The 27,781-nt window shown below is 42.3% G+C and overlaps 1 protein-coding gene across 10 annotated transcripts in view; it reads left to right on the top strand.

Moving 5' to 3' along the window:
* Positions 1–27,781, top strand: part of LOC112573474 (polypyrimidine tract-binding protein 1-like) — a 51,208-nt gene that overhangs the window by 19,308 nt on the left and 4,119 nt on the right. For 4 of the 10 annotated variants that reach the window (XM_025253887.1, XM_025253882.1, XM_025253890.1 and 1 more), the window contains 16 exons: positions 5,878–5,973; positions 9,074–9,220; positions 9,675–9,821; positions 10,382–10,516; positions 10,853–10,904; positions 11,885–11,943; positions 12,834–12,996; positions 13,980–14,072; positions 15,195–15,215; positions 17,814–17,941; positions 20,108–20,141; positions 20,865–20,957; positions 21,537–21,634; positions 22,998–23,116; positions 24,648–24,722; positions 27,158–27,221. In XM_025253887.1, coding sequence (XP_025109672.1) covers positions 5,878–5,973; positions 9,074–9,220; positions 9,675–9,821; positions 10,382–10,516; positions 10,853–10,904; positions 11,885–11,943; positions 12,834–12,996; positions 13,980–14,072; positions 15,195–15,215; positions 17,814–17,941; positions 20,108–20,141; positions 20,865–20,957; positions 21,537–21,634; positions 22,998–23,116; positions 24,648–24,722; positions 27,158–27,221 — 1,524 coding nt within the window. Of the gene's footprint in view, positions 1–3,905; positions 4,117–5,066; positions 5,431–5,566; positions 5,612–5,877; positions 5,974–9,073; positions 9,221–9,674; positions 9,822–10,381; positions 10,517–10,852; positions 10,905–11,884; positions 11,944–12,833; positions 12,997–13,979; positions 14,073–15,194; positions 15,216–17,813; positions 17,942–20,107; positions 20,142–20,864; positions 20,958–21,536; positions 21,635–22,997; positions 23,117–24,647; positions 24,723–27,157; positions 27,222–27,781 lie in introns of those variants that run through there. The other 6 variants (XM_025253885.1, XM_025253891.1, XM_025253889.1 and 3 more) reach the window with 6 other exon arrangements.

Here is a 27,781-nt window from a genome sequence, read left to right as displayed (position 1 = left end):
TAATCACCTGCCTGCCACGCCCTTAATAAATGCTGGGACGATTGGTGGCGTGTCCTTTGTTGTGCTGGGTGCAAACAGCTGCCATGGTTTGTGCGCCTCACACTAGACGTCAGGTATGACCAAGTACAGAAGGATGTGTATGGTACTGGTCAGGATCTTCAGGAATGCTCAATACATTGTACTGGCTTGTACCAAGTGCTTGATTGGTCAAGTGCTAGATGTGTACAGAAATATAGTAATTGTACTTGGCAGGAGCTAAATGTCAACAGGTGGATGTATATCTAAGAGGTCAAAGTATATGTGCTAAACAGTTTGGCTTTGGAAATCTGGAAGGCCAAAATAGTTATCCCTGAAAGCACGAAGCTTTATAACCATTCTGCTATTTGGTCATCAGGTGTCGGTGACAGTGTGGCATACATGATATACTGATATATTGAATGGTTTTATCTGCAATCCAGATCACAGTAATCTTAACAGTTACGTTAATTTTGACTAGTTGATCAAAAAACCTCCAATGTATTAATATTCAACATCTCCACCTGCCCAAGAATTTTTATTGGTAGTCTGAAAACCCATTGTTATGTGGAAGGGAATCTTCCCATGCAATGCTGGGTGTGTACAGCATGCATATCATACTAGCATCTGCATGCTGATATGTATATTGCATTGGTGAGCAACTTTTGTGTCTGGAAGTCTGCAGTAGTGGGGAGATAGTGTAGTGGCCCATGGCAGAGTTACAGTGCAGCCATGCAGCCCATCACATTAAACAAAGACATCAAATAAAATTGACGCGGCCCACACCTTTGAAAAGAATTGTTTGTGTCAGGCACGCACTGTATCTTGTTTGCTGTAAACACATGTAGACCGCTGCTTGAACCAGGTGTCTATGTGGAAAGTCCTGGTTGTTGTGAAGGCTTGTTTCCATCCAACGAGATCTAGACTTATCAGGTACATAAGGGTGTCTAGCGACAGTCGTTTGCAGATGTAAACATACTCAACCGCAGTCTATACGCCAGGCCGTGTGGTGACAGTGCCCGTGTTCACGGCTTTCACGCGCGTGCCCGCTAATGAGAGGACCTGCTTGTCACGTGTGGCACCGTCCAGTGTGTGTGTGGTCTTATCCCACTGGTGGCGACAGTTGTGCGTGCGGCCGTGTCCTCGATATTTGGTCGGCGAGTTGTACACCTACCGGGGTGCCTTGGATCCGCCACACTTTCTTGTGTTTGCGACTTGCCTCCTGGGGTGCCTTATGTCCGGCCACACTTTCTCCTGTTTGTGCGGGGGTGCGCTCGCGTTCTCGCGTGAAGAGAGCCTAGGAAGGGACAGGTACAGTATAATAAAAAGAAGTCGAACTCGCTTTCGCTCGCAGACGGCCTCAACACGAAGCAGCAGCTGGGAGAGAAGGCTTGCGGGTAGCACAGAGTAGAAAGAAAGTGCAAGTCTTTTGCTGTAATTAGCACAGTGCCATTGTCAGCACAGAGTGGCTGTGTCGCTCCGTCACCGTGCTGTGCAGCATCCCAAACCCCTGACAGCCCCCTAGGCCGCCGCCAGCTTGTAGGGTGCGGGGCCCACCTGCCACCACTACCCATAGTTGCTGTGGTTGCTTGTCCTGGTATTGATCTGAAGGTAGAACATGTTGGCACGTGCTAACGTCTGACGTAGTGGGGCCTAACATTCAGTTTGTATCCACAACACTTTGTCATTTGGCATTTGGTCTCGTTACTGTTCTGCTCAGTCTGGACTAGTGTGGTAGTCCGCTCACGGAGGTTCTTGCTTGACCAGGCCTGAGCTGATTGGTTGAGGCGGCGATCAAGACAAGTTTGTTGACTTTCTTGTCTGCTTGGGTAAAAACACAGTCACCAAGTACAAGCTTTGGGTAGCAGCACTATATGCAGGTTGTCTTGCAACTACTTGTACTTTGTGCCCATGTGACTCAGGTGCGTTGTGGGTGCCTGACAATGGGCCCTTAAGACAAGTTGTCAGCGGGAAAGATGGTCATCTTGTGCTAAAAGATGTGAGGCAAGGCCTAAGGTACATCTCGCATTTCATCTTCCACATATCCTATCTCTCCGTCCAGGCGTGGGAATTGGGAAGCAACAGCACTTTCTGCTACATCTATAACTATAGCCCCTTTGCCGCCATCAAGTCAGATATTAACTCAACGTTGATATCCCCACAGCTTTGTGTTGGACACTGACCCAGAGTGTAAGGTAACCAGGCTAAAGAAGCACGTAGCAGGTTTGTTGGTGGCTATATATAATATCCTTATTTTTAGGATACGGCGTGTACACGCTGGACTTCTGTCAAGGACGTGTACAGGTGGACTGCTGTCTGTCTGCCAAGACCAACGCTTAGCCTCTTGCGAAGTGATCCGCTGTTAGTCTCGGCGAGCCTAAACAATGAATGTGACTAAACCGGAAGCTATGTCGTCTAATGCCTCGTTTTTAGTAAACTGGAAAAAATCGTCTGCCAGCAGTCCAGGGATATTCGTGCTTCTATCCTCCGTTTCCCTTGCATCGACTCCTTGGGTATCCCGTCTGTGGAGTCAAGATGAGAGTTTAGGGGGTGGGGGGGGAATTGGTGTTTTACGCCGTGCCAGCAACTGAGGCTATATTACGGCAAGCAGCCAGCCCTGTAAACAGATGCACGTGCAGAGAAAGAACAGCGTGCCCGAGATGAGAAATGAACTCTGGGCAGCCAACCTTCACTGTATTGGTGACAGGCGCTAACCCAGCGGTTCTCAACCTGTGGGGTGCGCCAGTGGGGGGGGGGGGGGCGGCGTGATTACAAGGGGGCGCGAAGGTGATCATTTTTTAAAAGTTTCTTATACCGGAATTAGTGAAATTAGCTTACATTGCTGGCTAAGGGGGGCACGCGGACGTACCTTTGTTCGTCAGGAGGACGTCACAAGTAAAAGGTTGAGAACCGCTGCGCTAACCGTTGCTCCACCGGACCGCTATGAGAGTTTGGAGGCGAGGTTAGAAAACTGTTGTGCACAATACCTACAAACTAGGTGAAAATCCCTCAGGCCGGTCTTATAGTTTGGCCAGAAAACATTCAGTGATTGTTTTACTGAATCTTATCCTATAAATATTTTATAGCGAATGCTCTTTTAGTTTACATCTCACTTGTTTACACTTAGGACAGGCGGCATTGTGTAGCGATGTTGGCGGGTTGGCCAGCCTTGTGCGAGTAGTTATGTTATGTGACCACAGGTGACCGTAGTTATGCCTTGTGTCGTCACCACGTGCAGTTATCGCATGCCTTGTGCACGGCAGCAGCATGTTCTGTATTATCAAGCACAGTCCTAAGCGTAAACGAGTAACGTGCGTGGACAGTAGAAAGTGACGTTTAGAGCGGGTGCTGGGTGGCAGGTCGTACAGTGAGTGGGCAGTGCGTGTGTGTTGGGACTGGGCGAGTGAGGGCTTTCGGTGTCTGTGTGTGTGTGTTGGGACTGGGCGAGTTCTGAGCCAGTGACCATCCTTGCTGGCCTTGTTTCATAGTTGTTGCATGATAAGAACACTGGGCGACAGTCAGCGGTCTTTGTACTCGTTTGTTGGACAGGAGCGGGTGGAGGGAAGAATATTGCTGGCCAACAGCTGGGTTTAAAGGCCGGTTTAAAGGGTTTAAAGGACGCACACACTCGGGTGTGTGCGGCTGTGCTGGGTAGCTTGAGGGTTAACTCCGGGAGTTGGGGACGAGCATGGCGTGCTGGCTGGCGCGCGTGCAGGTGGCTGCATGTTGGCGCGTGAGGTGGTGTGTAGTTCATCAATAATAAGTGGAGTGCTGCAGCCACTATTGTGTATGTGTGTGTGGTTGCTGCCTGTCATCCACTCTTTCCGCTTGTGTGGGGCTGGGGGCGGGCGCTGGGCCAGGCAAGCGCGCGTGACGGCTCTCCCATACACACACACACTCACACATATTGCATAGAGTGCAGTCCAGTCAGCGGCCCGTCACCATCAGCTCTCAGTCACTGGCTGACTTGCTCGCTCGCTGGCTGCCACGCTTGCTGCTCTTGTCTCTCGCTCGCCCACCATGTATGCCGTGGTGCCGCCTGACTACATCTGCCTGCCGCCACCACCACCTCAACCCGTGCACTTTCTCTACACCATCAAGGTAGGCTGCAACCCCACACCATGCTTGCTGTCTCTCAGTTTCTGTACAAATGTTAGCTCCTGCCAGGCCAGCTTGCAATGGTCGTGCTGTAATACATTTGTATGACCGTACTGCAGGGCAGGTTTCGGGAAACATGAAGGATGCTTTCCGAAAATGATGAGTTAGTCGACAGTCGCTTGTTTGTGATTGTCGGCTTCCCAAGGCATTGTTTTTGTGGAAGTTGATTGAGCTTGTGGGCAAGTAGGTGCGTCGTGACGGGTATTACGCTTTGCTAAGTGAAGGTACTATAGAAGGTCTGGGGATTTGCAAACAGATCTGTGGTGAATACATCTGCTGTGAAGTTTATCCATTGCGCGAAGGCCGTCATCATCTCCCCCGCACCCAGATAGACCAGAAACGTTCCCCGTAGGTGTTTTTAACTTGAGTTAGACCTTATGTACACTTCTCCGTTTGCTATAGATTTTGATAAGTGGAACCCGGACTGCTCGGTATTTGCCGCCACCTCTTGGGGACCTTCCAAGACAGGTCTTTGGACAAAAAGTCTGGCATGTGCGTTTGTCGCATGAGAAAATACATAGAGGTTACACAACAAGCATCCTCAACTGACCCGCGTCTTAAATGGCCAAAGTATAGTGCGCCATGCTTGCTCCAAGGCCTGGAGACCCAAACAATGTGACACGAGGAAGACGAAAGGGGAAGTAAAATGGCCCTGTTGCTGACAAGGCGACACGAGGGGAAGTTAACGCCAGTCAGCCGGAAGAGTGCCATCTGCAGGCGGCTTACAGCAGGAAGGGGGTCCACCCGACGCTGACAGATAGAAAGCTAAGTAGGAAGGTAGTGCGGCCCGGACCTTTGCTGATAAGCGGCATCGACACGTCGCTTCCCGTCACCACCAGCAAAGTCAGGATGTCGCCATGCGGGACTCTTGCTGCCTGCCAGCCCACAGATTAGTAGTGGTGGGGATGTGTTAGCGCTGCTACAGGCGCACGCGCGCGTGTATGGGTGGGGACAAGTTCCCGGCTTTGGCCTCTGCTTGCGTGGAGAGAAAAGAGGACGCTTCAATTTGCTTTGCTGACCTCGGGCCTGAAAAATGGCGCTAACATAAGTGGCTGTAGAAGTGCTAATATGAACGGAGATTTACAGCGCTAACATGCATGGTGTCTGTACAAGTGCTAGTCTAGAGAACATGCATAGTCGCGTGCTGACGTTCATCACTTGCACAGTAGAGAGAGCTGGCACTTGGTGCAAAGACCATGATCCACATGGTTGTCTATAAGCAGGTCCACGCTGCCTTCAGTGGATCATGGGAGCAAGGTGCAAAATGTCAGCTATGTGATTGATGACTATTTTAAATGTTAACAAGTTTAGAGTTATCTCGCTAAACTTTAGCTGAGCACTTGTCGATACGCAGTCTATAATAGCTTCTCAATCAGTCACACTTCATAGCCCATGGGATGGGCGGATAATGATACCAAGGACCCTTTATGGGAATTGTGTGAGTGGTGTTCAGAGTTAAAGATGTTTATAAAATGATCGTTATTTATCTCACTTCTCGTCATTTGCCATGTGGCGTTAAGAATGTTCACCCCATGTATTGACACTGATGCTTCTGTGTCCAGTCGTATAGTGAGCAATAAGTGCAGTATGTTAGCACTATAGGACAAGTCTTGTAGAAACGACACAAACCATGCTAGTGACGTGTGGTGTGTCTGCGGTCTGTGGTGCAGCAGTACAAATGAAGGGAAGTAATTTTTGTTACAGAGAGGATCAGAGGAACTGATGTCGCACGGTGCTATGGTAACCAATGGCACAGGCCTGAGTCCACAGCTACAGGGAGAGATGAACGACGCTAAGAAGGTGACATGCACACACACATACACACGTGCACACACACACACAGATGAACAACGCTAAGCAGGTTGCATACACACACACAAAAGCAGGTTCTTTTTTCTATACTATTCATAATTCATGCTCTTATTGGAATCCTGGGAGCAGGCAGTAAATATCAAACAAATGTCACAAGCATTTGAGAAGCGGTGGCGCTGCTAATGGACTGGGTGGGCGGGGGGGGGGAATGCCGCTATTTGCATGTAAACCTCTCCCCTTTTGCTTCTTCCTCTCCCTCCTCGGGCATAGCTTTGTTACAGCAAGTGAAGCTTGACTTTCACATGCCATAGAGAGATCCTTCTTCTCATGAGGTGTTGCAAGTACATCCCGCATCTTTGGGTGGTAGGCCAGTGTGACATCCTTAACAGCGATATGCATAACATGTGACGTCCATAGTGGATCACACTAATTAGTGATACAGGAGAAACTTAAATAGTGTGTGATTTTGTACTCTATAGCCTGAAAACATGACTATACACCTTCATTACACTTTTTAACTGGTGCTGGAAGTTGCTGTATTAACGGGATATATATATATGTTTGTGTGAGAGAACAGAATGTGAGTTATGTGTGTCGCATACGCCTTAATGTGCTTTGTTGTATTTGCCTTGTTGGTCTTAGGCACCACACAAATATGTCCTGCCTCTCCCCCAATCCCACAAGAGACAGTAGCTAGCCTGCTGTCGCGTTTTTTCAGAAAGTCTACATGGGTAAACCAGAAGTATAATTTATCATATACAGCAGTCATTGTGTTCCAACAAAAGACTTGTCCAACACGCAGTATTAAAGAAATGGCGAGTTGAAGCATAATGTTTTAAAGTAATTAATAATTGCATCATTGATTTATGCAATATCCACAACGTTTGGCTTTAGAGCGACCTAGATGGAGCAGGGTCATGCCTCAGTAGACTGCTGTGTACAACAGTATGGTAATGCCTGTGACTCTAGCAATACTCAGCCTCAGTAGACTGCTGTGTACATCTGTAGGGTAATGCCTGCGACAGGCGATAAACAGCTGTTGCCTGGCAATTAGTGGGTGATGAAGCTGCAGTGCAGTGATGTGGACCAGTACAGTTATTCACATGGCAGCGGTTTCAGCTTGAATGCTAACAGCTTGCAGTCATCAGGGTTAATGTCAGGAGGTGGATGGCAGGATTGGCATTAAGGGGGGGTACACCTGTCATCATGTTCTCCATTAGCTGATGACACTATTTGAGCAATCATTGATAGCGGCACCCCGACTTCTAGCCCACATGCAGCCTGGACCCAGCCTGCCGCTCAGTTTTCTTCCCACCATGCCATGCAGGCTATTAAGATTTAAAAAAATCATTAGCACTTATTTGTTCAACCTCACTTTAGCTAGCTGATAGGCGCGCGCACCTGCATATACTGTTTGCTTACGCAGAATCAGATGGTGCAAGACCGAGTATGAAAGTCGTTGGTTGACATGAAAATTCCTTATGCGAGATACCTGTTGCTGGTTGAAGACCCTTGAGAGTGTTAGGCAGTAAAGCCATTAACGGTTGGGTTCTAGTTAACGCCTCCTTCTTGTGTTGTCAATGATAACAGCTTTAAAGTTTGGCCATCACAGTCCCATAATCTAAAGTGTAAAGTTCTCTGCAAATAGTTTTGTATATGACAAGAGGATTCATCTACCTGCAGCAATAGTAGAGATAGGGGGGAGGGGACTTCAAGCTACGTTTAGTGCCGATTTATAAATGTAGGTCTCCATCATGCTGGGTTGAAGGGAGGGGCTACTTGTGACATCTTAGCAAACACACCTTGTTGCCCAGTAAGTTCTTGATCCTCATTTGCATGCAGGGACCAAGAAGCTTGTGTGTGTGAGGGGGCGGGGGTGGAAGCGGTTGACTGGAAAAACTGGCAAAGCAAGAACAGTTTTAGCTCAGCCCTGGCTTGAGGGTGAGGCATAGAGGTAGGAGGGGGGAGACTGTGGGGCATAACACCTTTTCCAGGCACCAGCGTCAGGAAGGGGGAGGGGGATTTGCGGTGTAGCTGCTGTGCTTGGAGCAAGCCACTAGCTTGATAGCTCTTGAGAGAGGGGGACACTGTCCCACCCTGTTAATGGACTAGCTTGTAGCTGCCTGTGCTATGGACTTTGTTCTCTGATGGCTGCTCACTGCTGTGCACTCACTCTTGGTCTTATTAAAGATTCTTGGTTTAAACTGGTGTATTTGCTGTAAGTTTCCAAAGCTTTTTGTAGGGTGATGTGACACATAGAGCAGCTGTCTGCTTTCCTTCTGTCTTGTCAATGCTGCCATCCTTGTGAAAAATAGATTTGGGGGTTAGGCAGGCTTGTAGGTGCCAGCCAGTGTCATAGTGTGTGAAGGAGACTTCCACAGTTTGTTTTATTTTGTTCATTAGAGCTTGCCAGTAACTTATCATTTTTTTAAAACTGGGCTGGTGGTGGCAGCAACATTTCAGGCAGTAAGCTTGCCAGCAGAAGGGTGGCCCTGCTGCTGTCATGGTTAATAAAATCATTGGCACAGAGGTAATGAGGCATGTCTTGCACTTTTGTCCATACAAATGTGGTGTCTTGTATACTGGCCCCAGAGAGCCATCAGTATATGTAGTATATAACTACTATAGCAAAGCTTGCTGCTAGCTACATGTTATCAGATACTGCCACCTGCTTTTGTCAGATGAATGTTGCAAGGGGGAGAGACATCAGAGGAAGAAAGGGGTATGTGAACTAAAGCCTTTAAATAAAAGAGGTTGGGGTTCGAGTAGCTTTGCCTAAATCAGTGGCTGCTATGCATGTAGTTCTTGCCACCCCGCCAGCCAATATACCAAAGTGCACTTGCCTACTCTATTATTCATTGGATGGCTATCACTACTTGAAATTGTCCCTACTAAATATGCTGCCATCTTTGTGCCCATTTCTACTTCCACAAAACTCTGACCCAACACTGTGAATTGTATAGAATGCTAAAGTTGTGTATAATATTGTTGTGGTACTAACAAGCATGTTTGTAGTGCCAGAAGATAATAAAATACTGTCATATGCATGATGTAATTATTCTAAAAGTAATGTTTAAAAAAAATGCAGGTTAAACTTGATTCTGGGGCAAACCCCCCATCACGTGTGGTCCACATTCGAAGTCTTCCACACGAGGCTGCTGAGACTGACATTGTACAGCTGGGCATGCCCTTTGGCAAGATGACCAATGTTCTGGTCCTCAAACAAAAGAACCAGGTCAGAATGTATGAATGAGTTGGAAAAGCAGTGGGAAAGGAGGGTCTTTAAAAGACAAGGGGAAGATATAGAAAATACTGTTGAGACCAAAATGCGTTTTTGTGTATTTTAGAACATTTAAGTTTGCTCTGAGGGCTTGAGGCTCCATATGGGGAGTGTTGTCTAGGATTTATATCTATGAAATATTTTACAGCTTGTATAAGCTGAATACATCTGTTTTGTCATTAATGCTTATGTGCTGCTTAAAACATTATTATGACTTGTTTGGCATTAAGCAATAGTGGTAAGTGTGTGTGGCACTAAGTCATGATAGAGGATGCACTAACGATAGCAAAGCAATGTGCCTGTCAGTCTGGTGTTGAGAGAGATGGCCATACTCAGCATAAAGGTATTGCAAACTGCTTGTAGACTGTTGAATGCTGCATATTTTCTAGTGCTTTACTGTATTTTGTAGGCATTCCTTGAGTTCCAAGATGAATCTGCAGCAATCAACATGGTATCATATTACCAGACTAATCCTGCCCAAGTTCGCCTGAAGCCTTGCTATGTGCAGTTCTCCAACCATAAGGAGCTCAAAACAGATGCTTCTCACTCTTTCCAGGTATAGTGCAGTTTTTAATTGGTAGTGTAAACTTTAGATTCCTTATTTACTGCTGTTTTCTGCCCACATTGTCACATGAATTGTGAGGCAGTTCTTTCTGTCATGTCTTTCTAGTGGCAGCTCATGGCCTCTTTCAGCGATAATCACTTTTGAGACTTGTCAGTCTTTTCCTTTCCTGACAAGGCAATTAATAGCGCAATACATAATAATGCCTTGTAAACTAATGTCATTTTAGTTTGAATTGAAATTTGTTCTACTATGAAGACCAATAGTATTTATACTTGTACACTATGATGCCACCCTCTCTAACTCATTATTTATGCAAACTCTAAGCAAGTCATTGGAAAAGCACTTTATAAATCATCACTAATAACTCTCACCCTATTTGCTGTGATGACTGCCATTGGATTTTTTTTTTCACAAGCAAGTTTGCCTGTATCAATACTGCCTGACTTTCATGACTGTCTGCCACTCTTGTTACTCTACAAACAAGTTTGGAAAAATACAGACTGTCTGTAGTGACTTGTTACTCAACAAGTGTCACCCTTGTTACTCTGCAGAATGCCAATGCACAGGCAGCTCTGCAGGCAGCACAGGCGGTGATGGTCAGTGGAAATGCTGATGAGCAGACGACAATTCTGCGAGTTATTGTAGACAATGTCCTGTATCCTGTCACCTTGGAGGTCCTTCATCAGGTAGACTATCCTTATCCTTATTGTCTTTTTGAATTTGATAAAGGGAAAGCTCTCCTATGGAGAGAGCATGGGTCAGAAAAGCTGGAGAAGCAGTTTATGCATGGGAAACAAGTGTTTAGATTGGTGAATAGAGGACTACTCAAGAAAGATGAATCTGTAGTTTTAGTGTGATTGCAACCATTGAAGATAATGTTGATGACTGCAGTGTTTCTGTGATGGTGAAATGTTTCTGTCTTGCTGACAACTATTTGCTTATGTGGCTCTTAGTGTAAGCACACACGAATGCTTGGAGATTAATTTGAGAATGTTAAAAAAACCTGGGTTTTTTTTTTTCAGCTGTTTTCACGATTTGGCAAAGTATTAAAAATCATCACTTTCACCAAAAACAGTGAGTAATGTTTATTTCTGCTGGCTAATGCTGTGCACCAGAATACGTTTGAGGCATGTCATGTAGCATGGGACAAACATGCCTTATGATTAGTATAGGACAGGTGGATGGATGAACATATGTTGTTGTTATTGCTGATCAAATCTTTTTAACACATTGACCCTGCATCCCTTATGGTCAGGCGGTCACACTACCCCTCCGATCTCAGGCGGCGCATTGTTGTAACCACAGTAGAGTCGGAGCTTTTAGTTCTGTGAGTAAATGAACGAATACATAAGGGAGGAAACACGGGAACCTTTAGGAATTGTTCCTCTTTTGATAACTTCCCTTTAATGGCTGAAAAAAAAAATAATCAATCAGTCTGGTATTTTGTTGTTTGAAAGCATGGGAAGTTTTATTTATCAAGAGCCAAATTGACATTCGTTGCCGGTTACCCAATTCGATGTTGATTTGTACTCAAACAACTGAAAATGAGAAGAAAACGGTAAGGATAATATTAAAATTTAAATGTATATGCTAATAAAATATATGCCTGTTTTGTACTTTTGTGTGTGCATAAATTTTATAAATATTTTTTTCTGATTGTCAAACCTTTGACCTACTTCCCGATTTGTGAATTCTCCGTCCTATACAGTTACAGTCTTTCAGTTGATTTTACTACAAGACAACAATGCATATATTTGTCAAAATTTACACCACGTGAATGTATTTTAAATGATCTTTAAAACGGAACATCACAGATAGTTGTTTTTATTGTAGGTTGTTAAATATACATTTTTCAAAATACCGGTCAAAGTTTTATTCGCGGGAACTTGCCTCTGCGTCTACCTGGGCGTAATGGGGTACCGCAGCCATGGGGTCAATGAGTTAAGATGATGCATGGTGCATACAAGTTGGGTGTATATGAATATGCATGAGATATATATATATAGCACTGTGAGCAAGGACTGTCAGTGACCTTTTTTTTTTTTTGTTTCCAGATACATTTCAAGCTCTTATCCAGTTCTCTGATCCCATTTCTGCTACAACAGCAAAAGCGGTGAGTACTGTGACATATTATAAGACAAGCGTAAGTGATTAAAGCCTTATGCAGCCAGAGGTTAAGCTGCAGCTTTGAACTCACCCCAGTGTGTCACACCTTTGCCCTCATGATGCGTTCTTGATGCATTTTTGTACAAGGAATTATTCCTGTGTTCTAGACACACTGCTTGGTGATGGAGAAAGGAACAGGTCATGTCGACCAACATTTAAGTCAAACCCTGGGTAGACAGTAGAATCTGAACTTCTCAAGTGAGGTATTGTGGGGCATGCCAGTGTAAGGTAGCTGTGTGCGTATACACAGAACTTTTTGCATATAACACCAAGACAGCAAGAATAGTTGCTTATGGTTTGGGCAATTTATGACTCTTGGTGACAACTGTATATAGAGTTAGACTAGTTTATTGCAGCTTAACCCTTCGCTAAAGGTGCACAAAACATCAAGACGAACTTCAAGGCATGTGGGACAGGAAGCACTTGATGGTGTAATTACAATGGGGACCCCCCACCTCTTTTTTTTAATAGGAGGAGGGGTGATTGCCGTTTGTCAGTTGTAGCAGTCAATGAATAATGTGGCAAGATGAGGTGTGAATGTAGTCACCTGTGTGCAGCAAAGACCCCTTAAAACGTCTCAACACTTTACTTTAGTCAGTGCTCTTTCTTAGCATGTTGGTGCTTGAAGACTGTTTATGCTGGTTTTGGTTGATTTCGGAAGTAAAATCACAATTGTACAAGAATTTACAAAAGCATGTAAGGAAAGTGCACTGAAATCCCTTTTGGGAACAGCCTTGTACAGAAAGTATTGGTAAAATTCCTTGCTTTAAACACATGCATTTAACTATCAAACAGGCATGAAAAAAATTAATAAAATAAATTTTGCATATTTTACAGTCACTGGATGGCCAGAACATATACAATGGCTGCAACACCCTGAAAATTGATTACTCCAAGCTGACCAACCTGAATGTCAAGTACAACAATGACAAAAGTCGAGACTTCACCCGCCCTGACTTGCCATCTGGGGATCCCGCTCTAGATCAGCTGCAGATGGGAGGTTAGTGCATCCTGGTCTTACTGCTCTGCAAGTAGTAGAGTACAAGTTATCAGCTATTCCTTCCTGCACCTGTGACAAGGCTTTCTGGGCTTCAGGGTTGTTGTATATCCTTGATGACATTAATCATAGTCTTAAGAAATAGGTCTTCATGGAAGACCGCTTATTTTTTTATCTGTTGCTTTGCTGCATTGTCTGTTTTTGTTTATTTATATTATTTACAAGTCTACCACTTGTAACTAAAGTGTAGAATTTAGTCACCAATTTTATACTGTAGGACCATTTCAGAGCTGATGTAGGAGACAAATTACTAGTTGTGTGGCAAAAAATTTCAGGCATGTATCCTGTATGAATGCATTATGGCTAGCAAAGCTAGTAAATGCAGCTTAAGTATACATTAAGGCACCTGTTGAAACCAAGTGCATCAGCTCTTAAACTCCACCATAACACAGTTTCAACAATAACACAGTCAATTTATTTGTTTTAAATGCATTTTACTTTCTTTTTGCTAAACATAAGCTGTGAAATAGCTGCCATTCTAGCTGCATAGAATCTTTTAAAACAAAGTTTGCATGGGCCAGCTAAGTTTAAGGTAACTTAAAGTGAAGAGACATTAACTGTAAAACTGTTATAAAAGCTGGTTCTCACCTTGGATTGTTAAAGTTTTTGTTTTGGGAATTTTTTTTGCCAAAGATATGGCTTAGGTAGGTGAGGTGTTCAGCCAGATTAACAGCAGGTGGTGGAAAGACAATGCTGTATGTTTATTGCCAGTAAGAATGTGTGTTTGTTCTGCTGCCTAACGTGATGTCTATCTGCTGTTTTCATCCTCCCTGCTGTCATTTGTTGCCAAAGCTTTGCTACTAAACCTCTCCCTTAGCTGTCCATTCTGCCTCCCCTCCCTGCCTGCCTTGGCTGTGCTGTCAGTAGAAGGCAGCATGAGATAGGTGAATATTAACAACCCACTGCTCTCTACCCCTCCTGTAAAGGTGCCCCCGGGATGGTGACGTCCCCTTTCACAGCTGTGCCAGGCTTTGGAGCGGCTTCACCCACTGCGATCAGTGCCGCAGTGGCTCAGGGAGGTATGGCTTCTGTGCGGCTCACCCTGCTGTCGCTGCTGCTGTCTTCTTAGCTGACTTGCCTTTTGCTCCATCTTTTGTCTCCATGCTCCAGTTACAGGGTTACACACCAGCCCAGCTGTCAGCATCAGTTAGCACCTCTTGCATCTGGCTTCAGGCTGCCTTGCACAAGTTTCACCTGCCCAGTTTTAGCAAGTCCCAGGAACCAAGCTTGCAGAATTGATTTATAGACCAAACATACATTATGCAAGCTGAGATGATTTAAATTCACTGTTTGGCAGATAAAAAGGAATGTTAAGCCCCATTGTCCTAGGTATACTTATATATCAAGTACTTTATCCCAGTTGATTTTAATTTAATGTACCAGTCCTAAACATGCTTCTGATTAGAGCCTTAGTAATAATAAGCTAATTATTTCTAATGGACAATGGAAAAATAAACTTCATTTTTTTATTAGGCCTTAAAAATAAGCGATGGATCATAAAACTGTTACAACTAAAATAGAAAGTAACTGGACATACTGCAAACTGTTAAGCAGAGATAGTTATAATTAGCACAGCTTGGCATGCCAGTGACAGCAAACTGCACATTGCAAAACACAGTACAGTCCTCCATAGAAAGTACACGAGTAATGTGGTGCCTTGATACTGAAAGTCTTTCACAATAGCCAAGCTTTATGTCCACTAGGTGCAGGAGTAGTGGGAAGTTGAATGTGCGAGTTGAGGGAGGGCAATATGCTGGGGAGTAATCATTGCTTTAGATTACAGGGGAAGTAACCATGCATTTTTCTTACCTGTAGATGTGAATGTTTCCTATAAAAATATAGTGTTACATAGATATTATTAGTTTAAGCGCGCAGAAGTTTGGATGTAGACAGCTTCTGTAGTGTGAATGGTGACCACTTTTGAGTATTAGTTTATGCTTGCATTGTTTAACTGTCCTGTATTGTGTGCATAGCAAGGTTAGAGAGTGTAGGTGGGCGAGAACAAGACTGATGACACTTAAGATCACTTACCCTCTTTGTGCATGCCGTTTGATGTGTTTAAACTGAGATTTGTTGATGATTTGAGCACTGGATTGTGGAAACACCACACTGACAACATCATCTTTCTGATTTGTTTCTAGCACATGCCTTTGGCCTGGCAGGTGAGTGTTGCTGCTGCACGGGAGGGACACCCTCTGTTTCACCTGTGTCTTGGTTTTCTTGTCAGCGACTGGATGCACTCTCTTACTGTTTCAGCTCCTCTGTCTACTGTGACTCCTGCTGCTGCAGCACATTAACTTCTCTTCATTTCTCTACTGTTGTAGATGTCTCCTCTTGTCAAGCACTTGACAATCGCTTGCACCTGCTCCCATAAAAATAACAAAAAGTGACAAAGATTTGAGCTATATTAAGGAGTAGCTTGTGTTGTCTTGTGTTAAACTTATAGGGAACATTTGACTTCTTCACCTATTGCCCATTCTGTGCCTTTGGGGCAGTTTGTATATAAGTAATAAGATAAAAAGCAGTTGTTATTGTTCATTTCATTAACAAGCACCACTCTGTCATATTTGTTCTGGTGTTGGGTCTTGGTGATTTTTAGTAATGATAGGGGGCAGGCTTAAGAGTTTGTCAGGTGCATCTTTGCAGTGGGTTGTTTTGATAACCTCTTCTCTCTCTTCACAGCTTTTCACTATGTTTGGGCTGCTACCTTCCAGACTGTCCGTTTTACTTGCCTTCCATTCTCAAGTGTTCATCAAGCTTCATTGACTGCATCACTGCCGAACAAACTCATCCATGCATGCACAAGGCTCAAAATGTGTGAAAGCACGTACATGCACGCGCACGCACACACACACGAGTGAGAAAAGGGGCTTATGGAAAAACTGCGCAAAATATACAGAAATGCTGACAATAGTGCATGCATATTTTATGAGCGTATGTATAAATGTTATGTTTGCTGAACAGGTGTTTAATTGAATGCATTATTTGTGAACAAATCACACAGAGGTAACAACAGGAGGTTAACAAGACCAGGTTACATGCATTTGAACTATTGCTATTTTGTCTAGCTTATAGTCATTAGCAGTACCTCCTACTCTCACTCTTGATCACTCATTTTCTCATATTCTTACTTGCTCGCTCACTGATTCTACTGAAGTTTGTCTTGTTTGTATCAAGATAGATTTCCAAAACAGTTTGGTCTGTAGATAGGTTTTGTAAGGTTGTGAATGGAAAGTACGACTATAGGAAGGAAAAGAAAGATAAACAAGGTGCTAAAAGATTTTGGCTAGTATAGGGCACCATTTTATAAGAATGGTTGAACTGGCATAGAGATCATTCAGATTTATTGTAATAATGTGCACACTATACATAGAGATTGCTCAGATGCGTATTTTAATAATCCTCATACGGTAGATACACAAATGCAGCAGTCCTTTCCATTCACTGGTCCTTTCTTTGTGTTGAGTAGTCTTGGCACAATAGAGACTGCAAATGCATTACGCGCACAATTACTTGAAACTCAAATCAGATGCACATCACAAGGTGCTAGTGGGATGGCAGTCAGCTGAAGTATTTTAACAGATCGCTAAGCACTGATTGGATTGCAGTCAGCGGAATGGTTCGTAAATAATATAATAAACATTTTAACAGACCACTGGTCTGCGAACCATCCAGTAGCATCTCAACAAGTTGCACATAGCTCCCTAGTATTTAAAATGTGAACATAGTCCGTGAATTTGTTGTTTTCTTCTTTTTGTAAAATTTCATTTACTCAAAATGTTACTATGGTAAAAAGAAGTAATATTTCTCGTGTTGACATATTCCAAGACTGGCTTTCAGAATCCAAAGATTTTATTTCTTTCATCAGCATTTATAAGAAGTGAACACCCAGATTGGTTTAGATTGTTCATGTTCAAGAAAGTTGTGCTTAGAAATGTTAATTTAATTATTGATGACTTTTAACTTTCTTTGTTTTTCAGAGACTGCAGATAGCCAGTAGCTTGTATTTAAAATATGATCAGCAAATTTGTATATAGAAATGCAGTCAGACTGCATAACTGCTACATTATCAGTCATGATCGACTGCAGATGATCTGTAACTTATTTGGTACATGGTCAGTCATGTTTTAATACAGAACTGCTTACAACCAGTAATTTTTTTATTAAGTACATGGTCAGTCATGTTTTGATATAGGATTGCTAACAACCGTTAGTGCCAAAGATGGTCGCAGCTATTGAAGGCTTGTCCAGAAATGTCTGTCCACCTTCACAAGAAAAAATGAAAACCAGTGATATTCAGGAATTTACAAAAGTAAAATAAAATTCAGAAAAAAGCATTATTTTGTATTTTGGCTTAATTTTTTTTCAGTCATTTTGGAGGGCATTATCACCAAGACAATGAGGATTAAGAATCGTTAAGATCTGACATCCAGCATGTCTTTTTTTTTTCTTTTTTTTTTTTTCCCGCATTGACAGCTTGGGCAAACCACAGATAGGACGGGCAGTCAGACTCTTACTTTGAACCCACCCTCCCTCTTCACACCCCTACCCCACAGCATTGACATCATTCAGGGGGTTATGGGGAGATTTTTTTGAAATCTTTCCCTTCTGTTGTCACTATTAGGTGTGAGGCAGCAGGTTATTGTAGCTTACCATTGCATGTTTGCTATCTTTTCAATGCTTTATATAAGAGATGTATTTAGGGATGTGTTGCCAGTTTAAACTGCATGAGTGCCAGGATATGTTTTTGTGTTGCACAGGTGGGGTGCCTATGGCAGGATTTGGCATGGCCAGTCCTGGAGCCTTTGGGGCAGCTGCTCGTCTGGGCATGCCTCTTGCCGCGCAGGGTGGCAGCAGTGTTATTCTTGTGTCAAACCTGGATGAAGAGGTATGTAAGCAACAGTAGGAAAGGGTGCCTTATTGACTTGCTGCTCCCTCTTGTGCCCAATCTTAATACTGTGATAGCCTGGCCTTCTTGCAGGGAAAGGCACTGTAAAGAGTCATAGACAATGGAGAAGATGTCTTTTCTGGGCTTGCCTGCTCTCACTTTGGCTTTGTTTGTAGCTACAGAATACTTCACTCTTGTATATGAGAACAAACTGGCGTGAAGTATATTTTATTATTTTCCATTATAAAGATTTTGTAAAATAATAAAGTGAAAAAAGGACAGCACAAAATGTTTGATAGATCGATGTATTAACTCTACCCACATGCATTCCATTCTGGCTATGTCCCCTAAAGACGGGTCTTTTTATGCACAGGAAAATGTCAATGGCAGGAAAACTTTGAAAGCAGTAATTTAAGTACAGGAAAGATGTTAAATCTTTTGTTAATTTTAATTACACTTCATGCCAAGAATGTTTTCATAGAGACGGGATAATATTTCCAGCACAAGCAAATTGTGGATGTAATTTTGTCATAGAGATGGAATAGTATTCCCAGCACAAGCATATTGTAGATTTAATTGTGCCAGGGAGCATGTGACATCAGTGTCAGTCTGATTATCTGTTCAAGATACTAAGTATTTATTATTTTCTTCTTCAGACAATGTAACTATTTTCATCACCAAACTAGTAATTTCAAGCAATTACCTTTTAAGCTGAAAGTAGAAAGGATGCCTGCTTGCTTCTTTCTGTCCAGTCTTCTACAACAGAAAATGGATTTCATAGGTAGAGACTACAGAAACATTTCCTTCGTGCAGCCATAGGTTGTTACAGGAAAGATGAAATTATTGCATTCTGCAGGAGATTCAGCTTGTAGCTTGTGATAGGAATTATTAAAATAAGTGAATGACGTTGTGCTGAGACAGTAAAGAAGGAAAGTGCACTGTAGTCCTGAAGATATATATTTACAGCCCTGCCCAAGAAAGCATCACTCAGTTTGAAAGAAAACTGTTATATACTGTTGCCTCATGTCACTTGTAAAGTAAAAAATAAATGCACATCAAGCAGTCAGGATCCTATTAAATAAGCAGGGTTAGTACTATAAGCAGTTGTGTAGAGACTTGAAGCCTAATAATATTTGTGCCTAAAGAGAGCAGTTGAATGAAAACTTGAAGGGAAATAATATATCAACTGTGTGGGTACTGCTGTCTTTTTAGGGTGCCATGCTTGCCAAAAAATGTGTACAGTACCTCTTGTGCGTATAGTTCTTGCCACAGGTCTGATTGTTGTGCCTTGTCCTTTGTCTTGCTTGGCTGTATATATACAATATAGGGGGACAGACCAGACCATTAGCTTGTTCCTTCACTATGCATGCCATTGCATGAACATTTTTATCTGCCTTTTTCCTGCTAATGTTTCACCCAGCTAAGGAGGTTGGGTGGTGGCTAGACTCTTGGGTACTGACTGTAATGGTGGGAAGAATGTGGGAGAGTAGCTATATTAAGAGGTTAGGCCTGTCAAGTATCTACAGCCTCTATATTAATGTTAGTATGTACATATACATAGTAGCCATGCCAATAGCGTTAATATGTCAAGTGTACACATACAGTAGCTTTGTCAAGAGGGGCTGGTTTGTCAGTGTACATAGAGTAGCTACACCAAGAGGGGCTTGTTTATCGAATCTCAAGTGAATACATTTTTATATCAAGAGGGTTAGTGTGTTTTTCAAATGTGAAGTGTACATAGAATAGCTACACCAAGAGGGGTTGGTTTATCAAATTTGAAGTGTACACAGTGTAGCTACACCAAGAGGGGCTGTTGAGGTGACGTGCTGTGTAATGTATGTGATGGTAGTGCTTCCTGCTGTGTGCTTGACTTCTGTTCCTTCTCCAATAACTTGGGCATGCACTAATGCCACCAAGACTGCATCATGGAATGGTGATGATACGTGTCATAGCTGAGATTAATGATTTATCTTTAATATTTGATGAAATATCTTGTTTTCCTTCTTGTGCAGCAGGTGAAATGGCTCTAATGACATTTTCTTCATGTTTTCTTTGTCTTGTTTTCCCCCCGTCCACCCATTTGCGCTCCGGTGCTCACCTGGAAATCTCTCTCCTTCGCTCGGACTTGACCTTGTCTCGCTCTGCTATCCTGTTGCTCTACTGTAGAAGGTCACGCCCGATGCTCTCTTTACCCTTTTTGGTATGTTTATACAGCACTTTTCTTTATTTTTTTTTTTCTCTTCTAGTTCAACAACTTTTATGACAGTTGACTGCTAAATTGGCAACAATTTGTAAATTGCCTTTAACTCTATCTGACCTTTCTGATCATTTGTGTTGTCGACAAAATCAAGTAGTATTTTTTGTTTACTCTTTTGGCTTGATAAGGTCTGTCATAAACTGTTGCAATTTATTTGGAATAAGCAAAACTGATGTACCTAATAAATCACCATGTGCTTGCTGTCCTGAAACTACAGATCATCACTGATAGAAAATCTCTGCAGAAACTATATATATATTTGCATACTCATGAGGATTTTATTAATGTATCTATGTACTTATGTACTGTTCAAGCAAGTGAAAAGTACAAGTTGTCTTAGCAAGATATTAGGGGTGGGTTGATGACTGGGGAAGGTTCTCCAACAAAGGTGAGGGTTGGAATGTCTTATCTTTGGCAAGGTAAAGTGGGTCGTAGAGACGATGTATGATGGGAAGGCCCCATCCTAGCAGTGTGAAGGCAGGTTGGTAGAGACTTGATGTATGATGGGGAGGACTGTGGTAGAAGGATCGCTGGATTTCATGTTAAGGTTAAGATGGCTTGTTTTAACAATGCGATGGTGGGTAATAAAAGCTTAGATTGTATAATAATGAGTTTGGTTACATGCTGTAACCAAAGATTAACTGTCTGCCTTTTGCCTGGCTTCAGGTGTGTATGGGGATGTGCACCGTGTGAAGATTCTCTTTAACAAGAAGGATAATGCTCTAGTGCAGATGGCAGATCCGCATCAGGCTCAGCTTGGTAAGTATATATGTAGACTCTCTTGCTTACTATTGACAAGCAGGTACTGCTCACCTGGGGGAGCTATCTGTGGTCTCAGCTACCACAACAAACATTTGGTTACTCTGCTACTTGATGACAAACCATTACTGAACTGGACACTATTTGGCCATCTTAGTTACTAGGACACCAGGACAAGACTTGCATGTTGACATTTGTCTTTAGAGGAATATTTTACTTTTTATGCAGAGCAAGTGTTAAAATGTCACAATGCATTCTACACAATAATTAATGCGCAGAAGCAAGCAGATGTGTTATAGCAATCCACACAATAATAACTAATGTGGAAAAACAAGCAAATGTGGTATAGCATGCCACACACAGCAGAAGTTAAAAGAAATGTTGCCCACATTGCCACACATTACATATGTACAGGCAATAAGCAGCTTGCTTGATGTTGAGGTGACTTTTTGCAATTACATGCTTGGGATAAAGTTTAAGTATGGGGGGAAGAATATTTGTGTGGCACAGCTTGCCACACATTAGATATTTACAAGTCATAAGCAGCCTCCTTAATGATGATGAGATGACTTTTTGCAGCGATTACGTACTTGGATAAAGTTCGAGTGTGGGGCAAGAATATCCGCGTTGCCCAGTCTCGCCATGCTGTGGTGCAAATGCCTAAGGAGGGACAGCCGGTAAGAAAAGCTTACTTTGTGTACACCACCACTAGCTAACCACTTTTGTCTCATTGTCATGCTGCCACAAGACCATCTGTTAAGATGTGAGAATTTTCCCCCATTTTTAGCGAGTATTTTGGTATCGTGACATTGTGGTCATGGTTACATATTTGAAGAGCACATGTAGCTGCAAATTCATCCTAACTGCGGAAGTCTTTTTATTTAGCAGTCTAAATTTAAAAGTGAACATGAATTAGTTTTCAGAATGTGTGGGTATGCATAGCTGTCTTGTAATCAGCAAATTCTTAGGAGGCATCCTGGTCATGTGTTGGTGTAGCAAGATAGGACCTCTCCTCAGGAATCGAACTCCCAGCGAGGTATGCAGACGCTGGGTTTTCTAGTGTTGCTGAATCGATTAGCAGACATTTTCGTGGTATTTTTTTATCAAAACCAAAAATAAAGCGTGAGTTGTATGTGTTTAGCTTTTTTCATGCTATGTTTATTTAAATTTGACGTGTAGTTACTCTTTAGCAGACGATCAAACACCCACTCGCGCAGTGATATCAAAGAAAAATAGTCCACTATACACATCTCTTTGCAAGCTGTAATTATTTGAACCTAAAAGTTTTACGTGTTTCTCTACTGTTAAATTTAATTTTGTAGTATGCACAGACCATTGGTTCTCTCTGAGAGCTCGGTTCTGTCCTTACAACACCTTGCTGGGAGTTTGATTCTTGAGGAGAGGTCCTATCTTGCTACATTGGCATATGAGTTGTGGGCACAGATAACCATGTCATGATAATAGCCTTAGTCGCTGGTCTGGTATAAAACACTAGCTCTCATTACAGGGTTGGGTGCCTTGTTAGCAACCGTCACTGACTCATTTTTGTGTCAACCTGGGATGACCTAATGCAGTATACCAATCATTCCTATTGTTTGTGCGTGTGTGTAAAGAACTGTATTTACTATGTTTGCATGTCACAGGTACGTATTCAGCTGTATACTAGTAGCACATCAGCAGCTGTAAATCTTAACTGCAATTGCCTTTGAGTATTCATAAAGTTTAACTGAAGGTTTATTTTTTAACTTAAACAGATTTTAAGAAATTAATATCTTGACATACTGGGGTGAGGAGCAGTAGCATTGTATAGTAGATGAATTAAGGCTCACCTAGAACCCTTGATGCCCACACAGCAGAACTGATACCTGCTTGATCAAATCAACAGAAAGAGAAGGTTGGGCTCTGTATAAAGGAAACCAGTTATGCTTGTCAATACTAAACATTAACTTTTAATGTTGCACTTTATTATTTGCAGCCAGTGTCTTGCAACTGCTTGCTTTCATACTGAAAAATTACATGCTCTTGGTGACATTGTTGCAGGATGCTGGACTGACTAAAGACTTTGTCAACTCGCCACTTCACAGATTTAAACGTCCTGGCTCCAAGAATTGTCAGAATATTTTCCCTCCATCTGCAGTCTTGCATCTGTCCAACATTCCGTAAGACAGTTTTTGTTTGCAAGTGACTGATCTTATTAGGTTCCCATTTGTACGCCCTGATGTTTGCAAGTGACTGTTCTTATTAAATGTGGAACTTCTTCAGACTGTCGGAAGAGAATGGTGTCACCCATTTGAGGGAAGGTAGGAGTGCGCATAGTACTGACAACTAGCCCTCATTCGTCCATTTACTACCCTGCGGGTAATCCTACCTTCCTTTGACCGAGCAAAACCATCTTAAAAACTGCCCACAAGAAATTCCACCTTTAAGTGGCCATTTGCTTCCGGCACTTGTACACCTAGACATTTTTACGCTTTGATGTTTGGATATGGTAGTTGCATTGGAGGGGGGGTTTGTGTGTTCTTTGTTCTTGTTTCTTTTTCCTTCCCCCACTTTGAGAGGGTGTTCCAGTGGCACAACGTTTAGCATCTGTCCCAATTCAGTGGATATTGTCTGTCCTGGGTTCAGCTTGTCTCAGGCTCGCTGTTCTTTCTCTGTATGCGGCATTTGTTTATGGGGCTGGCTGCCTTGCCGTGACAACGACGTATTTTTAAAAAAAATTTTTTTTATCCACCACCTACACACTATTAAATCCTTTAAATGTGCACTGAAAACACACCTCTTCCTTAAACATTACTTCTAACAACCTTTCCCATAATGCTAGTCCTTTGTCACACCCTTCCTTTTGCAATATCATGTTACTCTCAGCTCTTGTTCTTGTTATTTGGTTCCTCTTTGTGTTTTCTGTATTTGATTTTATTCTTCGTTTAGTATGGTTGTTTTATTCTTTTAGAGTTCATATGTGTAGATTGCCGGTAGTGTTGTTAGTTTTGGCGGGGACGGCGGATGATTGTTTGTTGTTTGGCGGGACCTGCTGAGAGAGGATACTTGGCAGTGATTGGCTAGGGTTAAAGTTCGTAACTGCCACGGCCAAATAGGAGGATCGCAAAGTTTACCCTTCCCAGAGGTATATAAGGGCAGAGCTGAGACGAAACGGGGGGAAGAGACGTCGGCGGATCAGAGAGGGAGCACAGGTATGTGACAGTAAGAGACAGCCTGACTTTGAGCCTCTCTGACGATGTGATGCAGCCGTGACCATTGTACTAGCCTGTGTAGTAAAGGGTCACACACCTGCTGACTGTTCCTGCCTTTGTTTGAGTGTTGGACTGTTGTTGTCACTCCACAACCCCCACCACTTTTTCTCGACAAAGTGTGTTCAAACCATGTGTGATTCAAAAACTAGCATCAAAATTATCAGTGGTTGAAAGCAAATGATCAGATGAATATAATGCTCTGTTTTGATTTAATGTGGGTGGAGAATAGTATAGGCAGCAATTTTTAAACTAGCTAAAGCCTAAAAGAAACTTTCCGAAGTCAAGCTAAGGTGGGGTCTGCCTGCATGTCTTGTTAGGGAATTTATTAGCATGGTCCGCACTAAAAACTTCTTTTTTTAATAGAATTGTCTTACACATATATATATATACACTTTTTTGTAAGGAGGCTGTTGTATATTGGTCTACCATCTGTTTTCAGAGCCAGTGTGACAGAGGAGCAGATTCAAAGTTGGTTTAGTGATTATGGTGCAGTCAGGGCATTCAAGTTTTTCCAGTGAGTATTTTCATAAGTTGTAGATTTTATAGTATGATAATATAACTCATGTAGTATATAAATATAAATAATATAATAATTTACAACAGAAGCAAACATCTTGACATGCGCAGCATACATTTTGCATGCTGAAATAGGGACTAGGTAGTGAATGAGTCATTTGATCATCTTTAGACTCAGTGTTGGTGCCTGACACCATCTCTTGTGATGTTCTTCCGGGACAATCTCTGACTAAATTTCAACCAGTCCTTGATGCCGATATAAAGGCAATTCTGAAAGCCAAGCCACCGACTTGTTAGCCCTAATGCCCACAAACGTTCTTGAGTGCTTAGATATTTTACTTCCTGCCATCACAAACATTTGAAATGTCAGTTTGTCATCAGGAGTTTTCCCATCTTTAAAAATGCCCTGGTGAGACCACCCATTTCCTACTCTGCAAAAGGACTGTCAACCTCTGTTGACATGGGTCTCTTCTGGGGGAGTCCCAGTCCATCAGGCTGTGCCTCCTCCTACAAGCTGTGGTGGCACCCAGTCATCACAAACATCTCAAACCACACAAGCATCCTTCTTCACCAGTAACACCGCACACCAGCAAGCACGCAACACAAAATTACCAGAGAACAAGAATACAACACCACAGATAGACAAAAATAAAATTGCTAGAAAAACTTGCCACTCAGCAGAAAGCATTTGGGGCTGCCACAGCTGTAACATCAGTCATTGTTTCTCACCGTTTTGACTCTCTTGGTGAGCAAGGGATCCCGCCATCCCCTTCCTTTTTCTTCTCCTTCTGTTTCTGTGTGGCGCTCTACATCTTTCCCTGACAGATAGAAAATGTCAACAATCCTTCAGTGGAACTATCAAGGGATCCGAGCCAACTTTGAAGATTTATTGTGCCTAGCATCTCATTTCTCTCCTAATATTATAGCACTACAGGAGATTCTTCTCCTATCTTCTATCCCTAAAAAGGCTTTCAAGTTTTACGTCAGGAACTCACAGACTGACATCCCTTCAGGTGGGACTGCTCTTTTCATTCGCTCCCACCTTTTATTTCCACTCCTTTTCAAGCTGTGGCTGCCCGAGTTACCCTGGACAAGACTATCACTATTTGCTGTATCTATCTTCCTCCTGCTCGAATCATATTCTTCCCTGTTTTTCCAACCGCCTACCTTTTGCCATCCTGTGAGGCAGGAGGAGGTGGTCCTCCTATATTAGAGTTAGGACACACAAATGCCATGCAAGGACACCTCTTACGAGGTGAGCCTCCACCAGTTTGTGGTGTAAAGGAAGTTTTAGTATGATTGTTTGTCCTGAGCTCTAGAGTATCCGCCGGCAGATTTTTTACAGAAAATTCTTTGTTTTTTTTTTTTGTTCAGGTCCGTCTCATTGGCAGCAGTCTGTACATTTTTAAGGAGGATAGGACTTTATCAGATTTAAGAAATTTTATGTCCTGATAACTGTTATCTTTTGGTTTGTTGGTGGACAATTTGGCTTTCACCATTTCTTTTTACACTTTACCCACTCTTTTACATATCAGTTATATCACTCAAGAGGTTTTGTCCCTAAACTTTTAAAGTCTAGATTACTTTTTGTTGGCATTGTATAGCCCTAGTTGCTGGCACGGCATTAAACACAAAACCTCTCTCGCTGAACTACAGCAGGCCCTTCAGAAGTGCAAGGACTTTGCACCTGACCCAAATAACATTTCTTTTCAGCGTTTAATTCGTCTTCCACAGGTCTCTCACCTCCTCCTTCTAGACATCTTTAACTTTATCAACACTCTTACTTATTGTTTTTCTCATTTAAGTCCATCCCATCGGCAGCGTGTTTTTTTTGTGTTTGTTTTTATATATTTTTTAAGAAGGATAGGGCTCTATCTTTCTTCTTATGTTTGCTTTTATTGATTATGATTTTGTGGTTATATCACTTGAGGGATTCGCCCCTGAACTTTTTAAAATAAGTTTATGTCGCCACGATATAGCCTTAGTTGCTGGCACTTAAAACACAACCAACCAACCATCCCCCATCCATGCTGTGTGTGTTAAATGTAACTGTCCCTGTGCTAAAAATATGTATGTTAATTAAATATAACTTTCACTATGTTAAATATAAATTCTCTGTCATTTTTCTTTTTATTGTTATTTCATGTCTGGCAAACATCGTCATGCCAAAAGAATGACAAGTCTGTCTGGATTGTTGTGTGCATGTTAATACAAAATAGAGAAAACAACCACAAGCATTGCATTTTTAAACAGTGGTATATAGTAACTTCTTGTATGAATTTGCTGAATATGGGACATATTTTGAGGCTCAGTAGTAGCTTGTGTTAGTATTCTCTGCAGCATTTTTGTGATTGCCATAATTTTTAAATCATATGATGTGTTATATCCATCCATTGATGTCTTTGTTGACTGATATATATTTTGTGCCACCAGGAAAGATCGCAAGATGGCATTGGTCCAGATGTCGTCAGTCGATGAAGCCATTCATGCTTTAATAGTAAGTTGCTTTGTTCACCAGTATTACTCTCTGATTTACAATCTTTCGTGTTTCAGAGTCGTATTTTTACTTAAATACTATACGTTTTGTTATTGTCCGTTTTATTTTACTGTGCACGAATCCTGCTTTAGTAAAACCTCCCATCTGCAGACCCTTTGTCCACCAGACACTTTCTATGTGTGGGCATTTTTGGTTCCCAGTTCTATATGGATAAGTTTGGAACCTAAAGTGATCTTTGATCAGAAACATCTGACTATCTGACAATGACGATCTGTCGATCTAAACAGATTTTAGGGAGAAAAGTCATCCCTTTATTCTCTTATGAGTTGTCAGGGTTTTTTTTTTAGTTATATAGCAGTGTAATCCATTTTCAGTTATGACCGACCATCACCACAAATTAATGGAAGTATTTGAGATTTTTCAAAATTCTATCTTTTTAAAAATCTACAGGTTTGGACTTTTGTTTTGATGCTAATGTTCTATTTTCAGTAGTCCTTTAATTTTTTTAAAACAAAGGCTTTCAATCTTCTGCTGTAAATCAGGGAGACTGCATACATTTT

This window comes from Pomacea canaliculata, linkage group LG10, assembly GCF_003073045.1.
Source record: "Pomacea canaliculata isolate SZHN2017 linkage group LG10, ASM307304v1, whole genome shotgun sequence".
Classification (NCBI taxonomy): Eukaryota; Metazoa; Mollusca; class Gastropoda; order Architaenioglossa; family Ampullariidae; genus Pomacea; species Pomacea canaliculata.
This window is presented reverse-complemented; position numbering and strand designations above follow the sequence as displayed.